This window comes from Hydra vulgaris, chromosome 09 (genome assembly GCF_038396675.1).
Source record: "Hydra vulgaris chromosome 09, alternate assembly HydraT2T_AEP".
Lineage (NCBI taxonomy): Eukaryota > Metazoa > Cnidaria > Hydrozoa > Anthoathecata > Hydridae > Hydra > Hydra vulgaris.
The window spans coordinates 55198043-55215845 of record NC_088928.1 but is presented as its reverse complement, the minus strand read 5'-3'; the positions used below and the strand labels follow the sequence as shown (position 1 = coordinate 55215845).

General features: G+C 26.3%; 2 protein-coding genes across 5 annotated transcripts in view; one reads left to right on the top strand and one right to left on the bottom strand.

Moving 5' to 3' along the window:
• Nucleotides 1-1201: 1201 nt before the first annotated feature.
• On the top strand, nt 1202-3405 carry LOC100202089 (uncharacterized). Of its 3 annotated transcripts, none has more exons than XM_065806080.1 (2): nt 1202-1684; nt 2078-3405. In XM_065806080.1, exons 1-2 carry the CDS (start codon nt 1654-1656, stop codon nt 3382-3384), a joined length of 1338 nt encoding a protein of 445 aa, XP_065662152.1. In that variant the 5' UTR covers nt 1202-1653; the 3' UTR covers nt 3385-3405. The 3 variants fall into 3 exon arrangements, with proteins under 3 accessions (XP_065662152.1, XP_065662151.1, XP_065662153.1); XM_065806079.1 differs by lacking the exon at nt 1202-1684 and adding an exon at nt 1725-1972; XM_065806081.1 differs by lacking the exon at nt 1202-1684 and adding an exon at nt 1772-1968.
• The window catches only part of LOC101241534 (uncharacterized), a 72047-nt gene continuing 57568 nt past the window's right edge, over nt 3325-17803 (bottom strand). For both annotated transcript variants that reach the window (XM_065806077.1, XM_065806078.1), the window contains exons 19-32: nt 14566-14742; nt 13940-14069; nt 13418-13662; nt 12894-13037; nt 12667-12726; nt 12391-12537; nt 11905-12045; nt 11505-11651; nt 10808-10948; nt 10580-10723; nt 8388-8534; nt 4697-4855; nt 4440-4583; nt 3325-3565 (exon numbers count right to left, since the gene is read on the bottom strand). In XM_065806077.1, the coding sequence (XP_065662149.1) occupies nt 3549-3565; nt 4440-4583; nt 4697-4855; nt 8388-8534; nt 10580-10723; nt 10808-10948; nt 11505-11651; nt 11905-12045; nt 12391-12537; nt 12667-12726; nt 12894-13037; nt 13418-13662; nt 13940-14069; nt 14566-14742 (1943 nt within the window). In that variant the 3' untranslated portion in view covers nt 3325-3548. The remainder of the gene's footprint in view (nt 3566-4439; nt 4584-4696; nt 4856-8387; nt 8535-10579; nt 10724-10807; nt 10949-11504; nt 11652-11904; nt 12046-12390; nt 12538-12666; nt 12727-12893; nt 13038-13417; nt 13663-13939; nt 14070-14565; nt 14743-17803) is intronic.

The following is a 17803-nucleotide window of genomic DNA, read 5'->3' as shown; positions in this document are numbered from 1 at the left end:
TCCCCCCTCCCTTATACCCGTTCGTACGCTTTTGGGAACCCCTCTTTCCCCATACCTGCGTACGTACTTTATTGATGGCCCCTTGTACAATATGTTTCAAAATTAAAAAAAAAACAATCGTTTCAAACGCGTGTATAACAATTTTATACAAAGCAAAAATTGTTAGTTGCATCTATGTTATTACATCTCAAGCATTTTGGACTTAATTCGGTATTTTTTGTAATATTATATGACTGATTGTGTTCCTACTTTGATCAAAACCTATGTGCTCAAATCTGATCTAAACCTATGTGTTCCTATTTTTAAACCAATATGATTGCTTTTCCCTTCATTGCCAATGTGACCCCGAAAAAAACCAGTTACATGCTTGAATACTATATACATACTAATCAATAAAAAAAATACGATAGAACATATTTATAATAAATACAACCCTCTCCCCCCCTCCTTCCCCAATAAACTATTAAAAAAAGTATATTTAATTTAATTAGAAATATCAAATTCCGTAATAACAAAAAGTTATGTATAAAAAACTTCTAAAATTCCTAAATTCTCCCACAATCCATCGACTGGAGTTTTTTTTTATCAATCCATCAAATGGAGTTCTTTCTTCAGAAAATCTTAATTATTTATGGCTATTTTGATAAATCAAATATATTCGAATAAACATAAATACATTATTTCAGAAAAATCAGTTTGATGCAGGGTGAGAATAAAATCATAACCTATGTACCTCAATTTGTATAGAAGCTATTTCTATAACTATATAACCACTAAATATTAAAAAAAAAAATTGGCTACTTCATGATTAATGAAGTTCTATTTTAATCATTAACTTAATGCTTTAGGTTTAAAGATTATTAATAAAATCTTCTTTGGGTAAAAGAAATTTCTCAGAAGATTCACTATTAGAAACAGATGACTTCGAAGTTTTGCTGAGACAGCAAAATAATCACAGATGATAAAGTTTATGATTACTTAGTTAAAATCTGCTTAACAATGCAGTTTTTTATTTTAATTATATCAATTATCAATCGTATTATACAATCATTTTCAAATAAATATTAATAAACATAAATAAATAATAATATCAATAAGTATAAATAAATACCAGTAACGAAACATTGTAAAAATTATGCATTAGTTTATTGGCTTCAGACTTTAAACCTACTAACGCATTTCATTGTTTCAACACAGTAATAGTTACTTATGGTTTTAAATAATTGGCTTTTAATAGAGTATATTTATTAGGTTTGAAGGTGGCTTTATTTATAATTACAACAATATGTGCGCTGTACTTCACAGTATTATGTCTAGGAATGTAGCCGTTCTTCAGCATTTCATGCCGATCAAAACATTCAATTCGTCTTTGTTTAGAACTCCGTTGAGTATGTATTCAATGACTTCTTGATGCACTTGGTGAGCAAATGCATTCAGGCAAACGATAAATTCAATTTAACGCAAACGCGATATAATTGAACCAAACGAATTCTTAAATTTCCAAATGAATAAATCAATCAAAACCAACGACATGCATGAAGGATCTTGCGTTTAACAGCCTGTAATTAAGATCGCAACGTGCGTTGTGGTTATCAAGTTAAAACTCTCCACCTCACATATTCTAAAAAGATATTTTGCTTAATTTAAGAGTGTATGAAGATTGAGGGTGCTTGCTCACTTGCAGGTAAGAGTAATTTTTGATAAAATTTTGTGTAAAAAAAGTCGTTCTTATGCATAATTTGTGCACTTATGCCAATAGTGTTATACTCTTGCTTAAACAGTTGCGAGAGTTGAACGATTCTATAACTTTCGTTCCCGGGTCTTTAACCTAGATTATTGTTAGATAAACGTTCATATTCAAATTATTTAATTTATTCCATTGGAATATTAAAGACAACCGGTTTCAGAGTATGCAGTATGTATAACATGCAAAGTACACAAGATTCTTTTTATCAAGACAATGTTTCAGCAGGTTATCACATGTCATTCATGTTTTTTTTTTAACGGCAATATGTATTCAATACAATTTGTTTAGATACATAAAATATTTTAAATATTTATTGTTTTACAACTTTAGGTATGATGGGTCACATGCCGCGTTTTTACCCTAGTCACATGCAAATGCCAGCTGCTGTACAAAACAATAATCCGTTTCGCTCACTATCAAGGTTATCCGAAGATATGCGTTTTGATCTAAATCGAAATTCCGTACACGATCGTCAATTTTATCAAAATAAGTTACCTAAATATTACGCCGAACCGAAGTTAACAAATAAATCGTCTCAAGTGATGAGAAACTCTATAAACCGTTCGCTTTACTCTCCATACCCTCCTCCCATGCCGCCTCCAAACTATTTCAAAACCTCGCCTTTAGAACAAAATAATTATAGTCAAGAACCTATGGTAGGAGATTATTGCGTGGAACTTTTAAATCGCGATAAACACTACTGGACGGATGAAGAAACAGGATTAATGCTAGAGTTATATGAAGAAAATAGAGAATATTTTAACGATTCTAAAACAAAAAAAACAAAAATTTGGAGTATAATAGCTGATATGGTAAACAAACGATTTTCTACATGCGTTAATGCTGAACAATGCAGTCAAAAATTTAGAAATTTAAAAGCAGAGTTTTTAAAAGTTTCAGATCCAACACTAGTTGACGGCGGAGCAAAAAAATTTGGAAGACATTTTCAGCAAATGAAACGACTGTTAGAAGACGAGGAAAAGCGAGCAGTAACACGTTCGTGTGATGAAAAACAAAATGCAATGACGGGCGATGATAAACAGGAAAACTTTGATAGTGGAAAGTTAGAAAATACAAAATCAGTAAATATATACAATTCTCCAACTTCTTCACCAGAAGTTATCGCCCCCGTTAAAACACCTCACCTGCCTGTTTCGCCGAAAGCCACACCAACAGCACCAAAAATATCTCCATCTCCACCGCCTAATGCGAACTATTTACCTCACGATCAAAAACAATATAAAAGCAAAGCTGAAATTTTGTTAGAGTGTTTAATTAACTCTACTTTGAGTGATATAAATAAAGCCGATTGTGATAAAGCTAATAAAAATGATGAAACATTACCAATGAAATCTGAAATAGAAACAGCGGAGGGAAAACACCTACCGGAATCCGAATTCATTGATGTAGAAAGTGTAAACGAAAACCAATCTCAAGGAGGATCTTCTACAAGCAATATAAAAGTAAAAACAAATGATCGCTATCAAACAGAGTTGCGTTCAATTTTTGATGATTACTTTGTTTCGCGCGGCAAAGCCGTGGAAAATTTTGAAAACAACGAAAAAAGAAACATTGTATGTATGAATAAATGTATTGAAGTATTCAGAAGTGTCGTTCGAGAAAACATTCTTAAATAAAAAAAAAAAACTCCACTCCCACATTGTGTATTTATTATAATTTTTTTTTTTTACAAAATAGAACAAACAGCTATAAACTTAGTATTCACATAATCATTACATTAATAAAACATTTGCCGATTCGTACTTTTTCTTTAAATCGCTTTTTTTCTCTTTGAAACATTTCATAAATAATTCAGTTCTAAACAAAATCAATAAAAATTAATCACGAAAATCAAAAGTAAACCACTAAATAGTAAGGATGATTAAAAAATAATTTTCTCATATTCTTATTGTACAAGAGTTAGACATTTAAATCTATACACGCCTTTCATTAATCTAAATAAGTCGCGCGTTTGTGGCACTTTAACATTATAAATTTATTCTTAAATGAATTTTTTATAAAAAACTACATAAGCAATTATAATACGTTAGGAAGAAAAAAAGTCAAACAAAAATAGTTCTAAGCAACTTAACTCATATCATTGTTTATTTATATTTCTCTTAAAAAAAGAAATCTCTAGAGCCCCAAACCTAATGGAGCCTATATGAATAAAATATTTAAAGCTTAACTAAATGTGTTTACGAAAATGGGAAAATAAATAAACAACCCAATTTCTCTTATGAAAAAATCATTAGAAGACTATTTGAAAAGGAGTGAATCTGTAATTACTTAAGTATTGGACCTAGTTAGTATTTCAACCCTAACTTTTTAATCTTTTATTCAACCCCAATTTTTGAAGAACCAAATGAAAAAAGCCTAAGCTTAGAAGAAATTTCAGGGTTTTTGACTATTGAAAAAGTAAAATCAAAGATGTTAAAAAAAATTAATAAAATAACAAGAGTACCTAATTGTATAATTTGATGCATGGAAAGGACTTAAAAGACTTGAAAAAAAACAAAAACAATAAAAGAACAGAATTTTTTTTACAAGAAATAAATAAAAAGCGGTTGTGTTGAAGAGAAATACTCTGCATTAGGATTGAAAAACTTTTTGACAGTCACTAAGAATAATATATTAGTATTTTGAAATGAAATCATATTACAAACCAAAAAATTAAAAAGTCTACACTTACTGCATTCTCCTCTGTATGCTAACTTGATTTTACCTTTTGATTTACAACGTGCAACATTTAGAAAGCATTCATTTTCATACGTTAATCCATTGTTTGCGCATATTGGATCAAAAACTGTGTTGCATACCTCATTGCAAACAGAACCTTTAAAAGTAACACAGAGGGAATAGAGTAAACATATTGTTTTAATTAATCTTTTAATCTCTAAGACTAAATTTTTTTAATCTCTAATATTTAAAAGAGAAAATAAACCATACCACAATCATTAGTAACATCTTTTGATAACAACATAAATTTTGCTTGACAACTATTACACCTATCAACTATACAAGTAGCACTAGGGTAGCTCGGGCAAAATACAGAACTACATGAATTTTTACACCGCACAGGCATTTTCTGACCACCACATGTTTTACCTAAAGTTAATTAAAAATAAATTAAGTATGAATAACATAAGTAACTAATAACTAACAAGTATTTAACAAATAACAAGTAAGAAGAAAACAAATTTTCTATAACTCGAGTGAAATATTCAAAAAGTATATTTTTTCTAACTTTTAAATAACAAACAACGTCGTGTTACAAAAGTGAACCCTAAAGTAATTCCTTATATAGTACTGTCAAAAAATAATTTAAAATAAACGCATGAATGAAATAATATAATACAATCATCTTTGGAAATCATTTTGAGATGGGGACACCAGCAGGCAGGAAAAAAGATTCAATCAAATACTTATTAAATAGTTTAAAGAGAAATGAAGAGTCTTTTGGATAACACTTTAGTAAGACTATGACAGGAATATTTCTGGACCACAAGTTGTAGAAAAGTTTAATTGAAAAACATTAATTTATGTTTGGTTAAAAACATAAAAAAGATAAAAGAAGCCCTCCACATTAAATGGTAAAGTCCCTCACTTAATAAACAAACTTTACATTATGCTGTAAACTTAAGTATTTAATTTTACTGTCAGTTTATTATTATTTTTTTGACAGTTGGTTATTTTGATTGGTTATTTACCGAGTTATTTCGTAATAAATATATTGGTTTATTATGTTTAATTTTTTGTCCGTTAATATTTCTCTGTAAAGACTTTTATTTTTTATTATTTATTTCAGAGTTTTTTATTATTGTAAAATAATCTTTTGAAAATGTAAATAAATTTTACGAAACATGTCAAGAATAAAAAACATCGTGTTATTTTTAAAAATAATTTTATATATATATATATATATATATATATATATATATATATATATATATATATATATATATATATATATATATATATATATACACACACATATATATTGGGGTGATTCAGAATATTAATGTTGAAAATTTAGGTTCTCCTCAAAGAAGTTCTAGTTTTGTATTACAAAAATAATTTGGGGACCCAATTTTATGCAAATCAGATGATATTTAAGGGTTGCTATGTTTTGTGACTTTATTGATTTCAAAGTCGAAAAATTAGAAATTTTAAATATTTTTTTGACCAATGTTATCGGCTGTAACAAATTATATTTTGCAGTTTAAAAATGTCATTTAACAATGTAGATCATGTTGAATTTGTTTCTATTAGAATGACTGTGCTTCCTTTTTACCATTGTTGAGCAGGAGATCCAAGAATTCCACCCTGCGCTGTGTGACAAAATTACAAATTAATTGATGGTTGAATTTTGCACCATCTAGTCACTTAAGAACCTTCTTCATTGGCTGATGCTGTAGGTCTTAAACTATCTCCTTCCTGACATCGTCATCAATGCATGAATCAAAGAAGGCCAATCCTACCAAGTGTTCCGAAAAGTACCAAAGGCGACATTGAAAAGCTTTTGCAGCAGCATCTCTAATAACACAATTTGGATAGAGATGAATTTGATAAGGAAACTTGGCATCATTTAGAGGTGCTCGTTCTGCAAGAGGAGCTTCATTCGAAAATGAAGCATAGATGAGTGCAACAAAAAGGCTGATCCTTGTGACTCCTTTCTTCTTGGCTGAAATAAGTGTGAACTGATGATGGAACATGTAAATCATAAGACAGTATATTGCCTTTGCCATCCACTGGGCTTTGTGAATGGTTTAGGGAGCTTTAAACAAGTAGTCATCCTCTTTTGATGAATTGGTTGAAACCACTTCTTGTGATGGAAAAGAAGCGTCCTCAGAATATCTCCTTTTGATGGAAGTCTTGCAGAGGACAATGTTTCAGTAGGTTTCTTAAAGAGCCATATTTCAGCAGAAGATAGAAAAAAAAAATTCATTAGTTATAAACAGTATAAACAATGTATAGTGTATAAACAGTGTATTATAGTGTATACTATAATACACTGTTTATACGCTGCAAATACACTGCAAGTGGAATTTGTCATACTGTACAGACTTGTCCAGTAAGTGCAAGCATACTTTACAGACTTGTTCAGTAAGTACAAGTTTGTACAGAATGTATTGTACTTGAAGATTGTATATTGTAGAAAACAGAAAGATGACAGCCAACAATTGTAACTAATTAAACAAAAATGAATCAGTGAATACATAATATAAATAATTCAAAATATATAAAAAAAAAAATCCAAAAAATATATAAGAATATTCAAATCATAGCAACCCCTAAATGTACTTCAAACAGTAAAGTTTATGGTTATTCAGAATAGTAATTGACCAAGGAACACAGGCAACCTTGAGGAGAAAAATTTCAATTTACATTTATCTTTTTGCATAATATTCTGAATTACCCTAATAAATAAATAAATAAATATATATATATATATATATATATATATATATATATATATATATATATATATATATATATATATATATATATATATATATATACATGTATATATATATATATATATATAAATATATATATATACATGTATATATATATATATATAAATATATATATATATATATATATATATATATATATATATATATATATATATATATATATATATATATATATATATGTGTGTGTGTGTATATAAGCTATAATTATTTTTTAAATATATTTCAAAAAGTCTAAAAACTTAATATACATGTAAAGAATCAGTGATTTCGAAAATTTTAGCAGAATTTTAAAAGAAGCAAAGTTTATCTTGTTGTTATGACAAAGACTTATTTAGTGTTGTCATGCCACAGACTTATTGAATGTTGAGCATGTAATGTATCAGGCATTATAAGTAAGATTACAAGTAAAGATTTTAAACTTCAGCTAATATACACATTTTGATGATTTTTTTCATTTAAAAAAAGAAATAACTAACTGGGTATGCAATCCTTATCAGTTTTTAGTCCACATTGTTAAATTGATACAAATCTATATATTTCTAAAATAGCTTTTACATTTTTTTGGTTGTTTACAAATAATACAACTACTGGTATTAAGTAAATATCTTATGATAATGATGATAATAACAATAACAATAATAAAGGTAACAATAACAACTAATATCATATAAAAAAGAAATAACAGTGATTAAGTGATTTCTTTTTAAATTATTATTTTTAAAATAAAATTCACTATTTTAAAAATTATTGTTGTTATATGAATCAGTTACATGATTGAGCATTATAATCAATTTAATTATCTTTACCATAATAAATTAAGTCACTTTAGATTACTAAAGCTTTACTTATCAACTTAATTAAGATTACTTAGAAAGCTTAAAGTCACTACTACTAAGCCACTGATTACTTTACCATCACTCAACCACTACTACTATGCCACTGATTACTTTATCATTGATTTTATAAATATTAGTTACTAAATTTAATAAATATCATTATTGTGTTTTGCAAAAATGTGTTTATTAATTCTTAATAGGGTTCATATTGTAATTTAAAGATAATTTAATGGTTTTAACAATTGTAACTAGATAATTATATAAGCCTTTAATAACAAAAATGAACAAATGTTACTGCAAGTAATAAATGAGATAGCAACATACGGCAATTCTCCTTGTACGCAACTCTTATTTCACCACCAGCAAGACATTGGGCTCTTCTAAAAAGACAACGTGAATAGGTCTGTCCATCACTTCCGCATATTGAGCTGACCTCTTCTATTTGACACATCGAAGATAAACATTTTCCTCCTGAAAATCAATAAAATATTTAACATACTATAACAAAATAAACATATAGCCGTGGTTAAAAAAATTCAATAAAATTATTAATTCTACATTTTTATGCAAATTTAAAAAAAAGTATTTAGTTTTAAAATAATAATGTAAATCTTTTTAAAAGTATAAAAAACTTTTAAATATTATAGATTTTTATAGTTTTTACTTTAATTAAATTTTACAAAAAAAAATTTAGTAACAAAAATATTCCCACACAAAATATTGTCAACCTATTAAGTAATGTTGTCAAGTGTAAGAAATAGATAGTGCGATATGCAATAGATAAAAAAAGAATTAGAAAAAAGTAATGTAAAATGCTGAGAAATGCTGTCATGTGTAAGAAACGGATAGTGTGATAAGAAATGAATAGAAAAAAAAAATATATAGAAAAGAATACTGTGAAATGCTGAGAATTGCTGTCAAGTAAATGCGCTGTTTTAATTATTTATTTATTTACTAAAGAAGTTTTAGAATAGAAACTACAAGAAACGCCTAACATAAACATATCTTAGAAAAAAATCATAGTTTTTAAAAAAAAATCATTGGAAAATTCTAAAAAAATTGTGACAATATTTGATTTATATAATAAATTAACCGCAGATTTTTAACTAAGTTTTTATGTTAAAAAACAGCTCTTTTTATATAACATAATGGTTTAAATAATATAAATGGTAATAAATAATATAATGGTTAACTAGACAGTGTCCTCTTGTACAACTATCAATAAAAAACCATTTAGTTTTCAAGAAAAAACTTCTTGCAAGAACTCCATTTTTAAATATCTATGATAAAAAGTTTGAACTCAATTGATTTAAAAAAAAAAAAAAGAACAAACATTAATGAGTCTTCAGGTGGATTCTTTTAGTTACATAGATCAAAGAAGTAAACCAATGATTTTTTTCAAAAAATTTAGCGACTATAGTTGAAAAGGTTTATGTTATTGTCTTATAATATGTCAATGTCTTATGTGGATTAAATAAGATATAATGAAAGAGCACAACCAGGTGCTGTTTCTAGTTTAACTTGTCTGAAAAACAAGGCTAAGTATTTTTATAGTGATACTACTACTCCAAGGAATACTAACTAAGATTTAAAAGTTCTTTCTCATTATACACACTATTAAAACAGGGATTTTGTATTTGTACCTTCTTTCTTCTAAGTAAGGATATTATATCAGAGTTTTCCTTTTTCTAAGTAAGGATCTTATAACAGAGTTTTTTGAATTCTAAGTAAGTTGCCTTTACCACAACTAAAAAATCTCTATAGGATCAGATTCATGACTTGATTGAATGAAATTCACCATGACAACAATTGAAATGTTTTTAATTTTCAATGAAGTGAACTAATAAAGAATTTTATTTTAATCAACGGAGTTTCATTAATGAAATCATTACTTAAGTTTAATTAGTTTCAATTAATGGAGTTTCATTAATGAAATCGTTGAACAAATAAAGTTTATTAAAAACAAAGGAAAATTTAGAAAAGTAACGAAAAACTAAGACATGCAGCAGAATTCATTCGACACTTAACTGCAGCTTTAGTATAACTAGCTTCTTTTAATTGGTTTCTTTTGGTTGGCTTTTTTTGGTTGGTTTCTTTTGGTAGATTTCTTTCACCTTCAAGTGCTTCGTATATTTTACCTTAAGAACTAATTATTTCGAAAAAACTTCTCCCAACATAGAGTAAATTAAATAATGAAAACTGAAAGTTTTATGAAAAGTTTTAAGTTAGATGAAAACTGAAAGTTTCAGTTTAAATAGCTGCAATTGGTTTTGTATAACATTTAGAATTAAAAATAATAATAATCAGAAAAGTGAACTTAAATTAGAAAAAATTCAATTATCTCCTCAAATGGACATTTTCTCAAAACAATAAATAAAAATTTTAATTTTTATTTTTAATTTTTATTATTTTTTATATAATATTAATACAATAGATCAGTAAGAATCAATTTAAAGCAAAAATCATTCAATATACAAATTCATTTAAAAATATCTTTAAAAAAATTTTTTACATACTGCATTCTCCTATGTAATTGAGATAAACTTCCTTATTTTGGCATGTTATTTTTTGAAGTTCACATAAATTTATATAAGTATTGTTGTCTGTACCACAAACTTTTACTCCTCCTTGTGGACAAGATTTTGGACAGGTAGGGGAACCTCAAAAGACAAAAGTAAAAAAATTTAAATAGGTTTTAATCATAAAATAAGGTTATATATTGCAATAATTTCCAATATTCTTACTGCAACTTCCAGCATACTTGATTTGCAGACTTCCAGCACTTTCACATATTGCATGGTTCATCAAACATAAATTTCCATACGTTTCATCATCACTACCACAGTATGGATCCCATTCTTTTGTACATATTTGAAGACATTTTTCTAAAAATTATATGAGTATATTTTAAAAGTAATATTTTTTTAGATTAGGATTTTAATCACAGATCATAAACCAAGATCTTTTGAAACTCAAATCTAATCTTTCACCTCAGTAATGTTTTTGTTTTATTTCGTTTGAAAATAAACAGAAAGAACAAAACAACTTAAATTATACAAACTATTTGGAGCTTTTTTTAAAAGAAATTTCTTTCATAATAACAATAAAATGGTTTTTCACATGAATACTTATTTTTCTCCTAAATTTGCACGTGTTTATTCATTATAAGTAAGGAATTATCTCTTACTCATTCTTTAGTTTTAAATAAAACTAAAATTTTTTGCAAGAAAATGTATTTTCAGCTCTTTCCATCTATCCATCAGAAAAGATTATGTTAGATCTGTCGTTTAATACTAAACATTGATAATCCGATTCATCCCACCAATTAATTATCAATAAAAAAAGAATAATTTTATAACTTTTTAGTTTAGCCTAATACTTTTTAACTTGTACCTATTTGTACAGACACATACACAAATAACCCCAATAAGAAAAACTTACGACATTGTCCTTCATGAAGAAATTTAATTTTTCCTGAACTTGAACAACTTGCAGTTTGCAGCATGCACATATTATTGTATGTCTTTCTATCACTTCCACACTGTGGACTAAATTCTCCTGTGCAAACATCTGGGCAATATGGTTTATCTATAAAATTAATTATGGTATAAGTTTATATGTATATTTATTATTTTGTAAAATATTATTTTGTAATAAATTAATATCGTAATTTATTGTATTATACTTAATTATTTAATTCTTCAATGATTTTTATCAAAATTTTAAAATTAAATATTGAAAATAATTATTTTATAATTAGTATAAAGCTAGTATATAGTCAAAAATTTATATAAGTATTCAAATTTATATAAATATTGAACTTTAAATATAATATTTTTACCACAACTTCCATTGTAAGCATTTTTTACTTGACCATTTGATTCACATATCTTTTTCTCCATTTCACATTTATTAGTATAGGTAATTCCATCACTTCCGCACTGTGGCATAAGTTCACGTGTACAGGCAGTTTTGCAGTGTCCTAAAATTAAAAAAACAAACAAAGTGTATATGAAAACAAATGAATAAATAGATAATGTCAAGTAAAAAATTAAACTGTTAACTAAATACATGTTAAAATAAAAATAGATTAATAAAAAATAAATAGAACATAAAAGAATAAAAACAAAATAAATGAAAACAACTAAATAAATTAAGTGAAATTTGAACTATAAAATGTTAATAAATCAAAATAAAATTAACTACAGATTAAAAACAAAACCAACTATAATTATTATTTTTAACTAAATTTTATTTTATTTTCAATAAATTTTTTTAAAATGATAAATATTGAAGAACAAACTCATATTCATAAAAAAATATTCACCACAAACTCCATTATGGATTTTAAAAATTTTTGAATTTGTGGAGCACGCACTAAAGAGCATGGTGCATAGAGAAGAATGAGTTCTCCGATCACTACCACAAACAGGATCATAATTATCAGTACATTTAAATGCACATGAATTTTCAACTGAAATGAATTTAAAAAGTATTAAAGTGATGCTTTTTAATATTTTAATTGTTTAAAAAAAAATTAAACAATTAAAATATTAAAATTTACAATTGCTAATTACAATTAAAATGATAAGTTTTAATTTACCCAATATCTCATTAGATATTTCACTATTATCAGAAGCAACAGCGGGTTGATACTCAGAGACTATTAAATTAAAAAAAGTATATAAAAATAATTGTAATTTTTCTTTTATAAATATTGTCAGCAAAAAAAATTGTAATTTAAAATTAAAACATATTATTTAAAAACTGAATAAATATAACAAATATCAAATAAAAATAAAAAACACATCGCATAGGAAAAAAACTTACTGCAATTAACCTTTGAACCGTTTATATAAAACTCAGCTACACAAGAGCATTTATTAAAAACACACGTTGCTAATGGAAACCCAGGGCAAGTAGAATCTTGACACTTATTTCTTATACACTCTGTAGATTTTTCAAGACACTCATCTAATAACAAAAATTTTTTTTGAATGACTTTTTTATAAATTCTTTTAAATATTTGTTATTATAATATCACAATATTCACTTTATTACTGTACTAAACCTGTGAACTTTATTACTGTACTAAACCTGTGAACTAATTAACTATAATACCTGTAGTTAACTAGCAAACTAGCAATACTAAACCTGTGGACTAACTGACTATAATAACTGTACAAATACTAAATTTGCAGAGTAACTATAATACCTGTAGTTAACTAGCAATACTAAACCTTAGAACTAACATTTTGTTATTGACTAACAACCACAACAAAAACAGCAAAATTAAATATTAAAGTCTTGTAACTTATAAAATAAAAATAAATTAATATATAAAATAAATATACCTAATGGATCTTTGTATTCAACTAAAGTTACATCAAAATCAATCTTTTCTTGATTAAGTAATGGATGTATGGTATGAGTATATTCATTGTGATAATCACCATATTTTATTGAATTATCATTATCTTTACACCAGCCATTATTAACAACTGCTCTAACAATATATGAAGTTGGTATTGAGTAATTAAATGACATCTTGTAATGAATAGTATGACTGGCATCCACATTGAGGTTATTAGCATGATACCTAAAATATTAAAAAGCAAAATTTTATTTTCATTTCAGCATTTCAAAAAATTTCAAAACAATCTTTAACTTGAACTAAAATACTTGAAATACATTGATTTAAGCTAAAAACAAAAAGTTTAAAATTTTGAGATGCTTTCTTCTACATTATATAAATAACTTGGTATTGTTTCCATTTTTAACATTTTTCTAGTCTTGAACACGCACACATGCATATCATGGTTCAATCTAAATCAAAAATTTTCTAAAAAAAGAAGAGTTTATTTTTTATTACTTACGAAGCAAGAACTGGTATGTTACATGTTATTCCTTTACAGTATAACCCCTCATGTAAAGTCATTGATAAACATGAACTTGGTTTTAATGAGATGTTTTGTGGAAATTTCACTAAACCAGATACTTCAATAGCTGTAAAAACACAATCAATTTTAAGTAAAACATATTCATCCCAATTAAATCATAGCTCTAAAATAAATGATTAGTGTTAGTAACAAAAATGTTACTATGTTGCTATAACAAACAAATGCTACTATGTTGGTATAATAAACAAGTGCTACCAGATTCGCAGGGCTGGGTAATAAACATGTTGTCACTTAAACCTAAAAACTTAACACAAAAGCAAAATAAGCCTAAAATCTAAAAAATCAACTCAAAAAAGTTTTTGTATTGTAAATTTGGTCCGCTCAAGGTGCTAGCACTCTAGAAAATTGCCCAGTATGTCCCCTGTAAATCTGGCCCTGCAGATTCATTAGTACAATTAGTAAATGCTATTCTGCAAAAAGTCTTGCTAGCAAATGCTGCTAAATGAGTGATATCAGTATACTACTGCAAAGTAATAATTAAAATAAAATACATGAAGAAATAAACTTAAAAGCAACTTTACTTGCAAAGTATAAAAACTTACTTTTTAAAACAATTTCAATATCATCTTTGCATGTAAAATAGTGTTTTATAGATAGGTCTTTATTTTTGCATTGAGCATTACTAAACTCACACAAATTTATATATGTTTTACCATCTGAACCACACACAGGTTTGTGTTCATTTGAACAGGGTTGAACGCATGTAATTTCTGGTGTATCTAAATCAATGTTTTTAAAACATATTTTAAAACTATACTTTCTCTACATTCTCTACATTCTCTACATTCTTTTATCTTTACATATTATCTCCTTTTATCCTAACTTATTATTTCCGGCTTTTTTTTTTTGTTCATTAGCTAAAAAATATTTTTTTTAAATGTTGTATTAATCAACTATAAAAAAAAGTCTTCTCACACCCTTTAAATGTGCTCTATATAGTAAAATAAAACTAAAATAACTTAATAAACAATAAACTAAAAAGTTTAAAACTTTTTTTTGATTTAATGTGTGTGTGTGTGTGTGTGTGTGTGTGTGTATATATATATATATATATATATATATATATATATATATATATATGAGTATAAATACAATAGAGTATACATTTATATATATATATATATTTAGATATATATACATACATGTATATATATATATATATATATATATATATATATATATATAATATATATATATATATATATATATATACACACACACACTATTGTATTTATATTCATATATATATATGCATATATATATATTATTTATATTCATATATATACATATATATGCATATATTTGAATAAACAGGTGCTCCACACATTTGAGCATAGCAATATATATTAAAATAACATATAATAATAAAATAGACTAAAGTTAGCTCTTAAAATAAACATTTGTGCCACAAATTACTTTTGTCTTATATAATAATAGGGAAAAAAGTTATTTCAATCTGGATATGAAAAGAAGCAAAAATAAATAAAAACTTCAAGTATTACAACTATTTGATATATTGTTTTAAATTTCATTGCACTTTTTTTATATTTTTGTTTTGCTTTATATGATGTTTTTGAATTTGAAAAAATAGGTAATTTAGTATTTTTAGAGCAAACCATGAAATATGTTTTTCAATGAAATTTATTTTATTACAAGACACTTTTCTGTTACTACAAGAATAGATATTCAATAAACAGAAACATACAGAAATTGAAAAAAATTTTATAAATCAAATTTACTTCCAACAACACTACAAGCAACTACTACTTAAGTTGTGAGAAGACAAAAGAGAATTTCTAGTCATTGATGTGTGAAGAAAAAAAATAAAATGAACAATAGTTTTTAGAGCATAAAGGGACAGATACAATAAAAAAATGTCATTTTGCTAAATGATGAGTCAATTGAGGTTGTGTTTTACTTAATGGAACAAGAGATAATAACTTGTTTGAGCATTGACCATGATAGTGTTTGTAGAAAGAGCCGCAACCATATGACAATGAGAGAGGCGTTCAAATTTGGCAGCTAAAGTAGATCCAACTACATTTTCAATTAGTTTTTGAATTTTCAACAAAGAAAGGGCATCATTAGAAGAACCGTCCTAAGTATGACAACAATATTCTATAATTAAAGAAGTCATAAAATAGAGTACTCAGTAAAAGTGTTGCTATTCAAGAATATCAACAACATTGGAATAATTATTGACAGTAAAAAACTGAGTTTTGTTTGGAAAAAAAATCACCAGCTATTTTAAGCTTCAAGCTGTCACAGAAGAGAGATCACACTCAAGGTCAGCTGTTCTAAGTGATATATATGTTCTTTTGTCAAGACTGGAATATCCGAACCTTCTGTTCTAATACTATCCGAACCCTCTGTTCTGTTTCTTAAATATAATTTAAGTGCCAGGTCCAAAGTTTTTAAAAGAAAAACATTATTTTAAAATTTGATTAATTGTTTTTAAAAGAAAAACATTATTTTAAAATTTGATTAAATGAATGGATGGAATCATTAACTAAGATACAAGCCATCAATTAATTACAAAAAGCATGTCTGTAGTTTAAGATAATTGTGTAAAAAGATGGCAATCTCTGCTCTAAAAGAGAGATATAATTTCATACTTGTTGTAACCAAATATATACTATTTCCCAACAAAAATTCAAACAGTATTAATTTGAAATTTTTTCAGTAAAAACTATCATCAGATATAATAAATAGAGTAAACTGGGGTAAGAGTAAAAAAAAAAAAGTAAACAGTTGAGCAATTTCTTTTGCATTTATTGAAAGCTAAAACAAAAAATCTTTAAAATATGAGGCACCGTATTATAAAGAATTTTGTAATACGGTGTAATTTTGTAATTTTTAAATTTTTTATACTTTATCTAAAGGTATAAAAAATTAAAAAAAAAATTTATTTTCACCTTAACAAACTTTAAAGTTCTCACCCTAGTCAAAAAAAAGTTTTTTTCAAAAAAATCAACTTTAAAACTCCCAAAACTAAAATTAAATTATACTAAAAGGAAAAAGCTGGTTTTTAGAAAATTTTATGACAATCAAGATTTTTTTTTCAAAATTGAATTTGTTAGTTCCAGAAAAAAGTTACGAGCATAAAACCGAAATGAATGTTTTTTGAGGGTAAAGTAAACATGCTAATTGCTGTGTCAGCATATTTAAATTATGCATTAAGATGAGCACAGCTAAATTAATAATTATTAATTAATTAAAACATAAATAAATATGATAGCCTTTACTATCTTGCTAAAAATTTTTAAAACAAAAGTGACAAGTACTTACATTCGTAAAACGCAAACAAGTTACACAGATGAGCAATTGCAATGCGCAGTAAAACAAATCAAAAAAGGCAAATTATTACTCAGTAAAGCTTCAGAGGCATACAACATACCAAAGGCAACTCTTTAAAAGTGTCCCAAGTCCAATCACATGGTAGAGGTAAAACTACCGTGCTAAGTACAGCATTTGAATTTGTTCTTGTTTTAGTATTTATCAGTTTAGCCAATTGGGGATTTCACAGAACATTTGCAGATGCCATCGCAATAGTTTGGGGTTATTTGATATCTAGAAATCAAAGTCATTGTTTCCACCAAATTGTATACTAGGACGAGAATGGTACTAAGCTTTCACAAAAATAATGGAGTCATAAATTAGGCACTAGAGTAGCAGGCAATATTTCTTCCTCAGAGATCCTTCTTGTACCGAGGACAAAATAACAAGTTATTTCAATATATTTCAAAAACAATTTTTTAAAGCAAACATCAACATTAACGC